This window comes from Plectropomus leopardus, chromosome 23 (genome assembly GCF_008729295.1).
Source record: "Plectropomus leopardus isolate mb chromosome 23, YSFRI_Pleo_2.0, whole genome shotgun sequence".
NCBI lineage: Eukaryota > Metazoa > Chordata > Actinopteri > Perciformes > Serranidae > Plectropomus > Plectropomus leopardus.
Genome location: NC_056485.1, coordinates 11,967,459 through 11,980,811, shown reverse-complemented (window position 1 = coordinate 11,980,811; position 13,353 = coordinate 11,967,459). Strand labels below are relative to the sequence as shown.

The window sequence follows — 13,353 nt, the reverse complement described above, 5'->3', positions numbered from 1 at the left end:
TTATATATATGTAATGTTGATTTTTTCAATGTCTTTGGTTTGTAAAATTTGTATTTGTTCAGCTGTAATTATGATTTTGGATTTTTTTTTTTGCCAACATATTCATGTAATGAAACATGTACTATGGACTATTGTGCATCTTGTTGCAAAGGTGTCATATAATCCTATGATACTAAAATAAAAGCATTTATTCATTCATACACTTTAATATATGTTTATTTATCATAAGTACTATCGTTCTCACAATATTCAACAACATGATCACAAATTGCACGTTTTTCTCATATTGTGCAGCCCTAATGCTAACCGAAGCTACGTGACAGTCAAAGGTAGCCTTACATTCACAGTACAGACATAAGAACGGTAAAAACCTTCTTATCTATCTCTTAAAAGAAACTGAATAAACTGCTTTCATTCCATCTGTGAATTGTCAGAAAATACTGAAAAATTGCCATTATTATTTCCTCAGGAAAAAAAGTAGTTCTTCATATGTATTTGTCCAACCCCCACCACCTTTTTGAGTAAAAGCTACAGTTGGTAACTTGGTAACAGTTGCTTAAAAATTTTACTGAAACTGTCACTATATTCTGAAAGAAGTACGAGACAGAAAATCTGTGAAAAAATCAGGTTAACTTCTCCCACTTGTTTTTCCTTAACACAAGTTTCTCTCACTGAAATGATTATTTCTCCCCTCAGATGTTTTCAGAAACACAGTTTAGTGGACTATTTAGCTGTAAAATGAGACACTTTGCTGGTTAGTTTTTGGCTCAACTGTTTCCAACATGGTGGCTGGGTCACAAACGTTCTCATTTTACAGCTAAACAGTAGTTTAACCACAATTCAAGAGCAGTGATTGACATGACTGACATCTGCGTTACAGACTCCTCTGATATGAGGAGGTGTTTTCGTGGTAAGGCTATTAGAAGTATTACAGCCATCGGAGAGACATGATTTTTTATTTGACAGATTACCTGTGAAGAATATGCAAATATAACAAGTATTTTTTTTAATAAAAGTTACCATCTACAGCTTTAAAAACTAAATATGACGAAGAACAGCACCAAGTTGTCACATTTGAGAAAGTAGAATCTGTGGATTTTTGGCATTTGGCATTATTGAAATGATGAATCCACTGTCACAAAGGTATTATTAATTTTCTGTTGAGTTGAGTAATGTCTTGTTTTTCAATACTAAATGGTTATGGAAATCATGTGCTGTGTGTGTAAGCAAAAGATTGTAGTGGTCAAATTTTAGATTTTTTCAGGGCACAAGTGAGTGATGATACTTCGCTCCACATTATAAATGATTCTTAGTTGCAGATAATGTGTTTTGTTGAGCATTGTTTTCAACTTTAAGGTGTGTTTACCGCCATACTATGTATTGATAATATCATTTAGAATAAAGATGTGTCGTCACCTTTCCTTGCTGATATTTTGAATGCTCTTCTGTTCTCTTGTATGTGCATTGGACTGGTTTCTCTTGCGTCCCGTGCCAGATTGCTGTGATGCCTCCGATGAATACAACAGCCACGCTCACTGCCAGAACACTTGCTGGTCAGTTGAATCAAAACTGAGATTCAATATTTGTAAAATAACACATGCAGATTTTGACTTGAAAATATGGCATTAGAGGCCCACGCAGCACTAAATGAATAAATATTCAAGCAGTCCTTCTTTATTTGGGAAATGTATCAAACAGTGAATTTTGGGTGATTTGATAGAAAAATGTCCTTAATCCAAGTTGTCTTCAGAATAAGGGTATTTATCATTGCATCAGTGTGATAGATTAGCTGCACTTATGTGATAGTGACTCATTCAGTGTGCCACCAGGGGGCATGGTGTCACTATGATTTAAAAACTTGATGTAGCTCAGACCTGCTCTTATATGCATCATAATATTGTTTTGAAGAGTTTGTGCATGATAAAGACAGATCTGACTCCCCACCTCATTACACTCTCTGTAAATTGTACTCTCATCCCCATCCAGAGGTGTTTTCCATGCAGATAATGTATTTTCTTTAGGCTATAATTTCCACGGTGCATTCATGATAGGTCTGCAGATACATATAAGAATGCAGACCACTGCCAGGTCATATTTATCATCATCTCTGAGCTGCACAGCAGAGATTGACCATACTATGTTGCAAAAATGTAGCCCGCTGTGTAAATGTAACTTCTGATACGGTAACCCACTTCTTTTGTTGACAGTCCTCTGTTATTTCATTCACTGCCATTCGCCTCAAAACCGCATACAAGCAGAGTATATCTCATTATGTTTTCACAAGGTCCACACTCATATTGTGTTTGCCAGACTTCAAAAACAATTTAGTTCAGCCACAGAGCATCAGCCCCTCCATCTTATTTACTCTTCTATTTTCCCATTTGGATTCCCGCTGCATTGTGGGCCCTTAAAAATTGGATTGCGCCATCTCAATGACCATAGCAGGGGTGGCCGATGTTTTCTCGATAATGATGGGACTGTGCATCCTCTCTGTCTCTCTCTCCTCGCTCACTCTCCTCCAGGAATCTGGGACAGAGAGAGAGAGCATACGTGGAGGGCCAGATGAGGACCTTGGACGAGGGTTTGCAACTCAAGCAGCAACTGATTGAGGAGGGAGTGCTGCTCTGGAGGGAGAAACAGGTACACTGACTGTATTTTGCTGAGGTAACGACTGCCGCATGGCATCCAGCAGGAGCACAGGATAGTCATTAGGGTTTTCCCTAAAAAGCCTTATCCTGTTCTTGTTTTGAGAAAACCAGCGACTTTCACTCGTTTGTTTATCTCTGCTTTTCACTTGACCTGCACAGAATAAACACAAGCTTCATTAGATGGACTATATAGAGTCTATGGGGACCCGTATATTTTGACTTAAAATCCTGGATCAATAGAAAACAGGTGACAATAAATTTCGGACAAACAAACATTATAAACATAGTTTAAGTATCAAAAATTGTTTGCAATCAATAATTAAAAAAAACAATCAAAAAACAACCCCCCCCAAAAAACCCAAACTAAATGAAGGGGTGGCAAATTAATTTACTGTATGGGCCACATACAGCCCAATTTGATCTCAAATGAGCCAGACCAGTTAACCCTCTAAAACCTGGAGCGAGATCACTTTTCTTGTGCTGCGTTCAGATACTTTTCACAAGTATGAAAATCATTGAACTTTGAGCAAATTGGTTCAATTTCTTTCAAAAACATAGAGAAAAAAAGCAATGAGCAACTTGGCAAAAAATATCCTGCAAACTGCAAGAAATTAGTAGATTTAGAAGATATTTAAAAAAAATTAAAAAAAAAAAAGCTGGTAAAAAAAGTTTCCAGATATGGAAATATATATTTAAAATGATCATCATCATATATTTAAATGTATTATGAAATAATTATTAGGATTTTTTTTTACTTGTTTGCTTTGTTTTGTTGTTTTTTGCAAATATTTATAATTTTCTTGTCCTTTTTTTTTTTTTTTTTACTAATTTCTTGCTTATTACTTGCTCATTTCTCCTTTTGTTGCTCATTGCCTTTTACTCGTGTTTTTTTTTTAAATTAAATAAAAAAATTAAGCCAATTTGTCCAGGTTTCAAAGGGTTAAAACACTGCATAATAACCTATAGGTAACTAAACCATCCAATGTTTTCCTTTCTTTTAGTGCAAAGAAGTACAAGAAGCTTGTATTCTGAAAACAATTAACAAACAATTCATTTATCAAAAACAGGTTACAAACAGCCTGAGATGTCTAAAGAAAAATACGTTTCAACAATATGTCTCAGTTTTTCAGCAATCTCACCCTTAGAGGATTCTCTTATGAGACTTTTGCTGATGCTATTTTGTGAGCAATAAGACAGCTCGCTCTCACAGCTGCATTGCTGATCTCTCGGCTAAGACTAAGAACAGACTGCTGTTTCCTCAGACCTGCTAACAATTCATTTATCTTATCTGTTCTCAGTTGTCTTTGCAAGTTGTTGTATTTTTCACTGCGATGAGTCTGATAGTGCTGCCAAATACTAAATTCTTTGTGCACTGGATGTTGCTGTGAGCACACCAAGTATACTTCCCAGCCTTCCCAGTTACCTCTCAGAAGATTTAGGAAGTGATCCGTTTGGACAAATAGGAATAGCAGTGCATTTTATTCAGAAACAATATTAATGACTTCGCTGCAATTTTCACACTTAGTAAAGTCATCCAGTTGGCCAGATTTAACCCTTTAGTCAGCCGGTTCTGGTACGCAGGCCGTGTGTTTGACACCCCTGCTAATTGTAGGGATGGAGATCACCAGAGGCCCCTCGATATGATATTATCACGATACAGTATTATTGCGATGTAAATTTGAGTATTGTGATAACATATATTGTGATTTATTACCTTTTTTCAGCTGCAAACTAAGAAAAAAAACTTTGTCACCATCTGTTTTTTCTAATAAGACAAAGTTGTCAGTTTGTTTTTTTTGTCACATGTTCAAACTGTCTGAGTAAATTAAAGCTTAAAATGTCTTTGTCTGAGAAGAACTAATAATTAATGTTGATGCGTGATGAAATATGTTGGATTATTATATCTTAATTTCTGAGCAGGGTGGGATTTTTGTGTTGATGGTGATTTAGAAAAACAGAGCATTGGACATTACCATGGCAACAATCGAAGTTTAGGAGCATTTGGGTCAGTCCTAGTTTGGTATGGTGTGAATGGTACAAAAATTCAGCACCTGTAACCTACTGACTTACACACCAGGATGCAATGTGTGTCCTGTCGCCCTCATAATGAACACTGGCTTGTCAGAGCCCACTGCAGTTTACACGGTGAACCCAGTGATGCATCATGAACTGTGGCACCGATTAATATACTGTATGTTGTGAACCCATTTCTAGCTGCACCGCATTCAGTGAATTCATTTGTATTATTTGGTGGCAATTTAATACCGGCATCCTGTGTTTGTGTTTTTTCCTCCTCTTTTCATCTTTTGTTGTTGTCAGCTTCCAAATTAAGACAGAATGCCAGTAAATGATCATAAAAACACAGCAGTGTGCTTCTGCTTCTAGCTACTGTGTGCAGATATTGTTTCTGTTATTCTCAATAGATTTAATTAAGTTTTCATCTTGGCTACTTGTGCTGCCACTCAGTAACTGCAGTGTTATTACCTGGCTCGCTAGCTAAAACACTTGATTGATAGGGACGCTGAGGTTAATTTGCTTTCATACGTGCTGCACTCCGAGAATTCCTGCCTCTAAATGAGCAGCTTGTGCTCTATGATATTGTTTTGACCATACGTGTACATGACATCTGCTGCTACAGGCGTCTGCTGTGCAGTTTCCAACACCAACCTTAGCCTGCTGTGCAGTTAGTTTTTTTTTGCCATGTCAACGTGAGATGAAAAAATGACAGAAAGCATTTTTCCAGCCACTGACTCACTTCCATCGCTGTGTTTTAGTAGATAAATGTATGCCATTTCTTTGTGAGTGTCCTCCCATTTTGGCAAAACAAACACAATATTCCAAATGTTTCAAATCTCACATTTATATAAATCTAGTTTCTAGTCATATCTCATATTCTTCTCCTGCCAGAAACTTTTACTGGATTACAGGATTTCTGCTGTAACTCTGTTTTATTTGCAATCACTCTTAAGCAGTAGGGGTCAATGGTTGGGGGTAAGTCAGCTTAAGCAAACAAGCACCTGAGTGATCAAGCCCATTTTGAATCTACATGCTCATTTTACAGAGCTTCAAGGAACTACTTCACAGTTTCCTCTGCTCTCCATTTCAACAAGCACTAGGCCAAATTAGAAGCCGGAGCCCTGGAGTTCAGCTCAAATTAAATTGGTAAATTTGGCAGCTGAGGATCTCTTTAGATGTTTGTTAGTTATATTAACTGGTTCAGTGGGCTCATTACGTAATGCATTACCTTCATTTAGGAAATACAAGTTGCTCTCCTTGCACTGTTTCATGGTGGTCAGCTCTAGCTTATCTGCTGCATGTTGCACATATAAACAGGGTTTGTATGTTCAAGAAATACCTGGAAAAGTCATGAAATTTGCAATAGCAATTTACAGGCACAGAAAACTTTCTGAAAACTAAATAGACTGTGAAATTTTGTTTCAAAACCCTCTAATAACACATGATGTGTTTAAGGACCATCTGAAATTTTAAAAATCAACAATAATTTCTGTTTTTTTACAGTTTTTGGTTGTGATAAATGGTGTTTTTTTTTTTGGTGATTGGTGATTTAAAGGCATTTTTTTGCTTTAAATCACCAATCACCAAAAAACCCCACCATTTTTACTCAATTTTTAATTACAAAAAAGACATTTTTGTCTTTGAAATCTCCTAAAAACTTTTAAAGAAAAAAAAATACCCAAAATATTTTCTTTGAAAATAGTCAAAAAATTGTAATGATTTTTTTTTTCAAAAGTAAACATGTCTTCCAAACCTGCAGCTTTTTAAAAATGTGAAGTAAAATAAATACAAAATACAACCATTAAAATATGTATGTCCTTCCCTAAAGCCAAGCTAGAAAACATAGGTCCTTTTATCATTATTATTAAATATTAAATTATCCAGTTCTGATCCCGTTCATATATATATATATCAATGGTCATCACAGAGAATGTATGATCTTTAAGATTGGCCTCAATGTCATGGAAAAGTCATGGATATTTATTAGTAAAACTATGTATGAACCCTGTATAAATATAATTTTCCTTTTTCTCAGTGCATTAGAAACAGAAACATGAAAAATATAAGAACCAAGTGCTATTCAACATGCAGTTATGGTCATTTTTAAATATGTATTTGGGATTTGAAGGACTAACTGGCAGCTGAAAAGGTGTTTTACAGTTCTCTGACTCTCAGGGCTGCACTCGATCCTTGTGGTATTTTCTGCATTTATTATGTAAGGAATTACTTTATTTTCAAGGTATTTTGAAGCACTTTACAGCACCGCAAATCAAGAATGTCAAGCTTGTTTAAAACATGCACTGCTTGTAATGGAAGATACAGTTAAAAAGATGCCACTTGTTTTACGACGGAGATTTTGACCGAAGGCCACTTTTTATCACACATTCACGCTCACATCTGTCTGACTTGCCAGCTGATGGTCTTTGAGTGTGCACCTCGCACATTTTTGTTCCTTTTTTTTTTGTTCGGCATTCTTTTCTGTGGCGGCTGATTGGCAGATCGAGGCTGAAGTGTCACCCGACCCTCCTCGCCCAGCCGCACACTGCGCTCCTCTTCTCTCAGTGTGTCTTTGTTGATACGGCAGGGTCACCTCAGGGGCCTTGTCTCGGGAAGCCTTACACAATGACTCAAAAGTGAACTCTTCCTGCAGTTCAAGGGTTAAAGAATAATCTACTTGTGAAGAAACAGGATGCTGGGAAACTTTTTAATCAAATTAGAAGCCTTTACACAATGAATGCTGAATGCAGCATGCCAGCACTGCTTGTTCTAATTGGTATTCAGTACAAATAGGTATTCGATAAAACCCTCTGACAGGTGGCTTGCGACTGTCTTTCTGTAAGTATACAGTTTAAAGCGGAGAATAGTTCTGAAAATCTGCAAGTCCTCATTCCTTTTTAAAAAATATTTTTTTCTTTTTTTAGCTTCGTCTGAATTTTGTAAGGATTTGAGAGGAACATGCTGTGCTTTTTCTGTCCAAACTGTACTACAACTTTCCCACATAACACAGCAGGAAAAAGAATCTCAAACGCTGCATACTGATTCAGCAGCCCTTGATCTTTTTAAAAGAGAAAAATAATCACTTTTACTCAAACCAAATAAAACATTACTTATTTTTTCAGATTAGTATGTGACAAAACAGATATTTGTCTTCCAACTAATGTCTTTGTTACCCTGAGTTTATGGAAATACAAATATGATGTGCATTAGTCTCTTGTGTTTTTTATAGTACTTTAACTCTGTGGAGTAGAGTTGGTTATTTATCACAATATTTTTGGCTAAATACCTCAATATTGATACTGTGACAATATTGGAGGGTTATTTTCACTAAATATTTACAAAATAATTTTTTGGGAAAAATAATTACAAGTACTATAGATATAATGGCAACTTGGGTAAAATAAAACAGTGTGGTAAGGTCAGAAAATTACAATCACTTTACTGTAATTAAGATACAAGAATATCCAAAATATAGGTGAATATTGGGGTTGGGGGAAAATATCGATACAGCATAGTATCGTAGTATCGTGATATATTGCGTGGCAATACTATGTCAGCACATGGAAGCCAAGTATCATTTCTTTTGTAAAAATATTAATATTGCAAATACAAATTAAACATTTTCTGGCCCACACAGTGAAAACAAACTATTTGTTTTAACTTAGAAAAGTAAGTGTCCATGCGACTTTCAAATTTCAAAGTTGACTAGATTCATAAGGACTTTTTTTTAATAAAGGATTATTTTTGTGGCTTTTACCTTTATTGTAGATAGGAAATCTTTAAGGTTGAATGGGGAAGAGAGAGGATGACATGCAGCAAAGTACCGAGGCCAGGATAGCACCCGCCCTGCCCCACCAACTGAGCTACTGGCCACCCCTAACTTTTTAAAGTTAAAACAATAGTTGATGAAAAATCAATTACTTTCAGTCCCACAGATACATGTTGCTGCAATTAAAATAACTGACGTGCAATTAAAATAACTGACGTGAGATCTGAAAAATCTCATTAGATAAGAACAAAAGTTTTTCTGTAATTTACTTTTAAAAAGGGTAATGTATTGCAATATGTTATATAGTATATATATAATATATATACTGCAAAACATTACAACAACAACATCACATTAATATTGTATCGTGACCTTTGCATCCTAATGATATCACATAGGAGGGCCTCTGGTGATCCTCACCCCTAATTGATATCTAGTCTCATATCACGACATTGATGTAATATTGATAGATTGTCGATACTTTCTGTGAAGGAATCTTTCTTTCACATGTAATGATTGTTAATCACCAGTAAATATGTTCTCGTACGCTCGAAATGGAGCCCATAAATCACTGCAGCAAACTGAAGGTGGCTGAAGAAGCAGCGTGGCCTAGAAAGGTAGTCATCCCTGTCCGAACCGAGCAGAATCCATCACTGCATTATGAGAGTCTCTGAGGAGAGATCGGAGGGAGGCACACACACACACACACACACACACACACACACACACACAAACAAGGAGCTGCGGTGCTTTCATATTAATTGGTCTATTACAGAGAGTGATGATAGGTTATGCTTGGTTGTCAAAAGCTGTCATTTTTGGTGTGACAGCAACACCTCCTGACGCAAGTGATTTAAATAGTCCATTGTGCAGGCTTGACTGCTGTCGCACAAGTTTTTGTAAACACACGGGCTGGTTGTGGTCTAGAGGTAGATATACTGATGCATAGAGAGAGATAAGGTGAGAGGAGGAGATAAAAACAGAGAGGGATACCGCTAACCTGTCTGTGTCAATTCAGGTGCTACTTTTTATAAATACTTCTGAGCCTATAGGTCAGATATCCTGGTCGACACTGGAATTGCAGACTTGTGGTGTTTCACTATAACTGATGACTGTTCATGTTATATTCCCAATTATTTTCTCCATTAATTGATTTAGTCATTTGGTCTCTAAAGTGTCAGGAAATGGTGAAAAATGTCAATGAGTGTCTCCCCAAAGCCCCAGATGACATCTTCAAATGCCTTGTTTTGTCTGTAACCCAAAGATATTCAGTTCACTGTCACTGAAGAGTAAAGAAACCAGAAAATATTCACATTTAAGGAGCTGAGAATTTTGACTTTTTTTCTTAAAAAATTGCACAAACCAATTAATCGATTATTAAATTACAGCTAATTTATTAATTGTTGCAGCTCTACTAAGAAATATATAATCACGACTGTGTAGAAAATAACATCAGGATTAAGATTAATAAGGTTTTTTAAGGTCCGTATTGATTCAGCATTCCCATGGTCATGGAAATCCTGGAAAAGTCATGGAATAAGTAAAAATCATTGAAAATTTTGCAAAAATCATGTGATTTTGTTGTGTGTAATGACATTGCAGTAATCCTCCATTGATAGCCTTCAACATAATTTAACATATATGCTGATTTATTTTTTGTAGTCACCGATGTAACATCGATGTGTGACAGTGTGTTATTTACCATCACATGTTTTTCTTTCTACCGGCATTCCTTCTCACTCTATTTATGCCAGCTAGCTGAAATTATGTTTTAATAGAGTAAAAATGCCGGGCAAGTGGGGCAAGATTAGTCATAGAAAGCTTTTGTCCATAAAAATGTGTGGGAACCCTGATTAGTGAAAATATCAGCAAAAAAGATTAATTGGGCCCCTTACGTGCAGACTGTAAAAGTAGAGAAGCATCCTTTTTTTATTTTTAACAATATGTTTATCAGTAATTTTCTCTATATACACATATATGTGTACATACAACTAGTAAAAAAATGGGTGTCTTGTCAAGTAAAGAGAAATTATATTTTCTATAGTTTTTTTAACCTCCTCCCAGTTTTTTTAAATTGTATTGCATTTGCCAAAAACAATGAAAAAGTGTTCCCCTTACCTCAGTACATTTTTTGCATAAATCAGGGATATTGCCATTATATTTGCACATCTGCACAAAACTGTATTTTACATATTTATCATTTTATCAGACAAAAAAATGTGTATTAAAGTTCTTTAGTGTTGCAGTACTTTGCCTTATTACTATTATTATTATTATTATAGGTTTATTGTAAGTTTGATGTTTGCACCATAAACCAAAGCAATTTCCTTGTAAGTGAAAACAAGTGGCAATAAATCCTTTTCTGATTCTGTATTGATAGATCAGCATGTTACTAACAAACTGTGCTATAATTATAATTGAATGTTGTGAAAGTGTGCATCAGCTGGCAGATGTTTAATTTGTCTCTCCGTTGTCTCTCGTCAGGCGCAGCTCAGAGAGCTTCAGCAGGTAGCCGAGGACCTACAGATCAAATTAGAGGAGCACAGAAGGAAGAAGCACGAGGCCGACCGACTCAAAGAGCAAACATTAAAGGCGCTGGAAGCAGGGGACAGCAGTAAGTGTTTTGCCACCTTAACCTCCCATGATTTGGTTTGAGTCCATTCAAAGCAATTTGCTCCATCCACAGAATTGCTCCGGTTTGTAGATATAGTTAGGTCATTGTTACAGCCACCACAGGGCAGCTTCCGTTTTATTTCAGCTCAGCCTTACATTCAACAAAAGTAAATTGACCTCAGCTCCTCAGGCCAGATAGTCAGGATGACAAATGGTGGGACATCAGAAACAGCTGGAAGGGTTAAATACAGATGCCTGTGCCATTGAAATAAATGGACTCAGAGAGGAGTGCTGAGCAGCAGCATATTGCAGTCCCACAGCTCTCCTTTCACGTTCCTCAAACCTTCAGAGAAAAGTTGCTTATGACTCACAGGAAAATTCCCTTATCGCTCCAAGCACCAGCTGGCTCGGCATTTAAGTGACGTTCAGACCTGCGTATGCGAATGTACAGAAAGTCGCGGGGCTGGATAGAAAATGGGCTCAATCATTTTCTCACCGAAGTCCATAAGGATTTAGAGTCATTACGTGTGTGCGCGTTAAGTCGGCAGGGGATAGAGATTATTGGAGGTAAATTAGCTCAAAGTTTCCGAGTTATAGATTGACGCAGAAAAAAAAGAAAAATCCTATTTGTAATGATCGACAAAAACTCTCGCCTTTAACACAGATCTGAAACTTCATGAAACCCATTTACGCAAGTGTGAGGAAAAAAAAAATCCTGTTTGTTATTTTAATGAGAAACTTTTTCAAAATAATGACTTCGTATTTCAAAAATGATAAGAAACAATACGGAGTCGTACTTTTAAATTGCTAACTCATTTTGAGATACTAAGTCATTATTTTGAGATAAGTGATTATCATAGTATATTATCTCATTATTTTAAGATACACATGAATAATTTTAACATACTAAGTCATATGAATAATTTTGAGATACTAAAGGATAATTTCAAGATAGTACGTCATAATTTCAAGATTCTAATCATTTTAAAATACTGTGTGATTTTTTTCAGACACTAAATAATTTTGATGTTATTATTTTAAGATACTAACTATTTTGAGATACTAAGTCATTATTTTAATGTACTATTTTTTAAAGATACTAAGTCATTAATGTAAGGTACTAATCATTTTGAGATAGTAGTTCATTATTTTAAGATACTAAGTAATTATTTTGAGTAGCTCGGTCAATATTTTAAGATACTAATTATTTTAAGATACGAAATGATTATTTTGGGATATTAAGTCATCATTTTAAAATACTAAATATTTTGAGAGTCATTATTCATTCGAGATACTAAGTTGTTATTATTGTTATTATTATTGTTTAGACATGCTAATTTTCCTGAGAAAATTCTCATCATTTTGCGATACTAAGTCATTTTTAGATACTGACTCATTGAGACAGTGTCTCATTGTTTTGAGATACTAAGTCATTATTTAGAGATACTAAATATAATGATTTCTATGAGATAATGACTCATTATTTTAAGAAAGTTTCTTGTTCTTTAGATACTAAGTCATTATTTCTAAAAAGGTTTCTCATTATAATGACAAAGGATCTTTTGTTCCCGTCACACTGGCAGAAATGAGCTTCCATGGAAACTGACACACATCCATTTAATCTGAAATTTCACAAGGGTATTTTTATGTCCTTTTAATATATTCTGCAGTTTGAATGCAGCTTGAATGCCAATACCCCAAACACAATGCATCAAACATCGTTTGCCTTCTTTTTAATACTTTGCCGTCATGTTCTCATGCTCTTCTCTGATGCTGTGAAATACTGTCAATTGATTGTCTGTCTGGTGTCAAATTGGCCCTCAAGTAAAAGTTCTGATTGCAAAAAAGGTCATTTGACTTTGCGGGTTCCTCTGAGCATGCATCCATCATGCTTCCCACTGTGCGAGCTGACCTTTGTTAGACGTCACTGACACCCTGTGTTCCTGAGCCTGTCATCCTTTGCTTCCATTACTGCTCATCTTCAGGGCGTAACAACCATCAATTTTCATTTCCGTGGTCACGTTGGCATGTCTTGTCCATGTTGGCTATCCATCTAGGCTTTTATTATGCAGTGCTGATGGCAGTTTGTGTGTGTGTGTGTGTATGTGTATGTGTGTGTTGAAGTTGAAGGGAAGTTTCAGTGACTCTGAGGCTACTTATCTAGCATTTTTCTGCACGCAACCTATGACTTTACATGTTGATTAATACTTGAATTTTAGTGAATAAGCACCATTAATCTGCCAACAGTACTGTGTCACTCAGCAAACATGTAATAGGCCCCCAATAGGCCTTCCTGTTATTATCTGCCAG

At 35.9% G+C, this 13,353-nt stretch overlaps 1 protein-coding gene across 3 annotated transcripts in view; it reads left to right on the top strand.

The window, feature by feature from the left end:
- The window catches only part of LOC121962023 (glucosidase 2 subunit beta-like), a 154,857-nt gene that overhangs the window by 5,598 nt on the left and 135,906 nt on the right, over positions 1-13,353 (top strand). For all 3 annotated transcript variants that reach the window (XM_042512195.1, XM_042512194.1, XM_042512196.1), the window contains exons 4-6: positions 1,496-1,553; positions 2,523-2,640; positions 10,915-11,044. In XM_042512195.1, the coding sequence (XP_042368129.1) occupies positions 1,496-1,553; positions 2,523-2,640; positions 10,915-11,044 (306 nt within the window). The remainder of the gene's footprint in view (positions 1-1,495; positions 1,554-2,522; positions 2,641-10,914; positions 11,045-13,353) is intronic.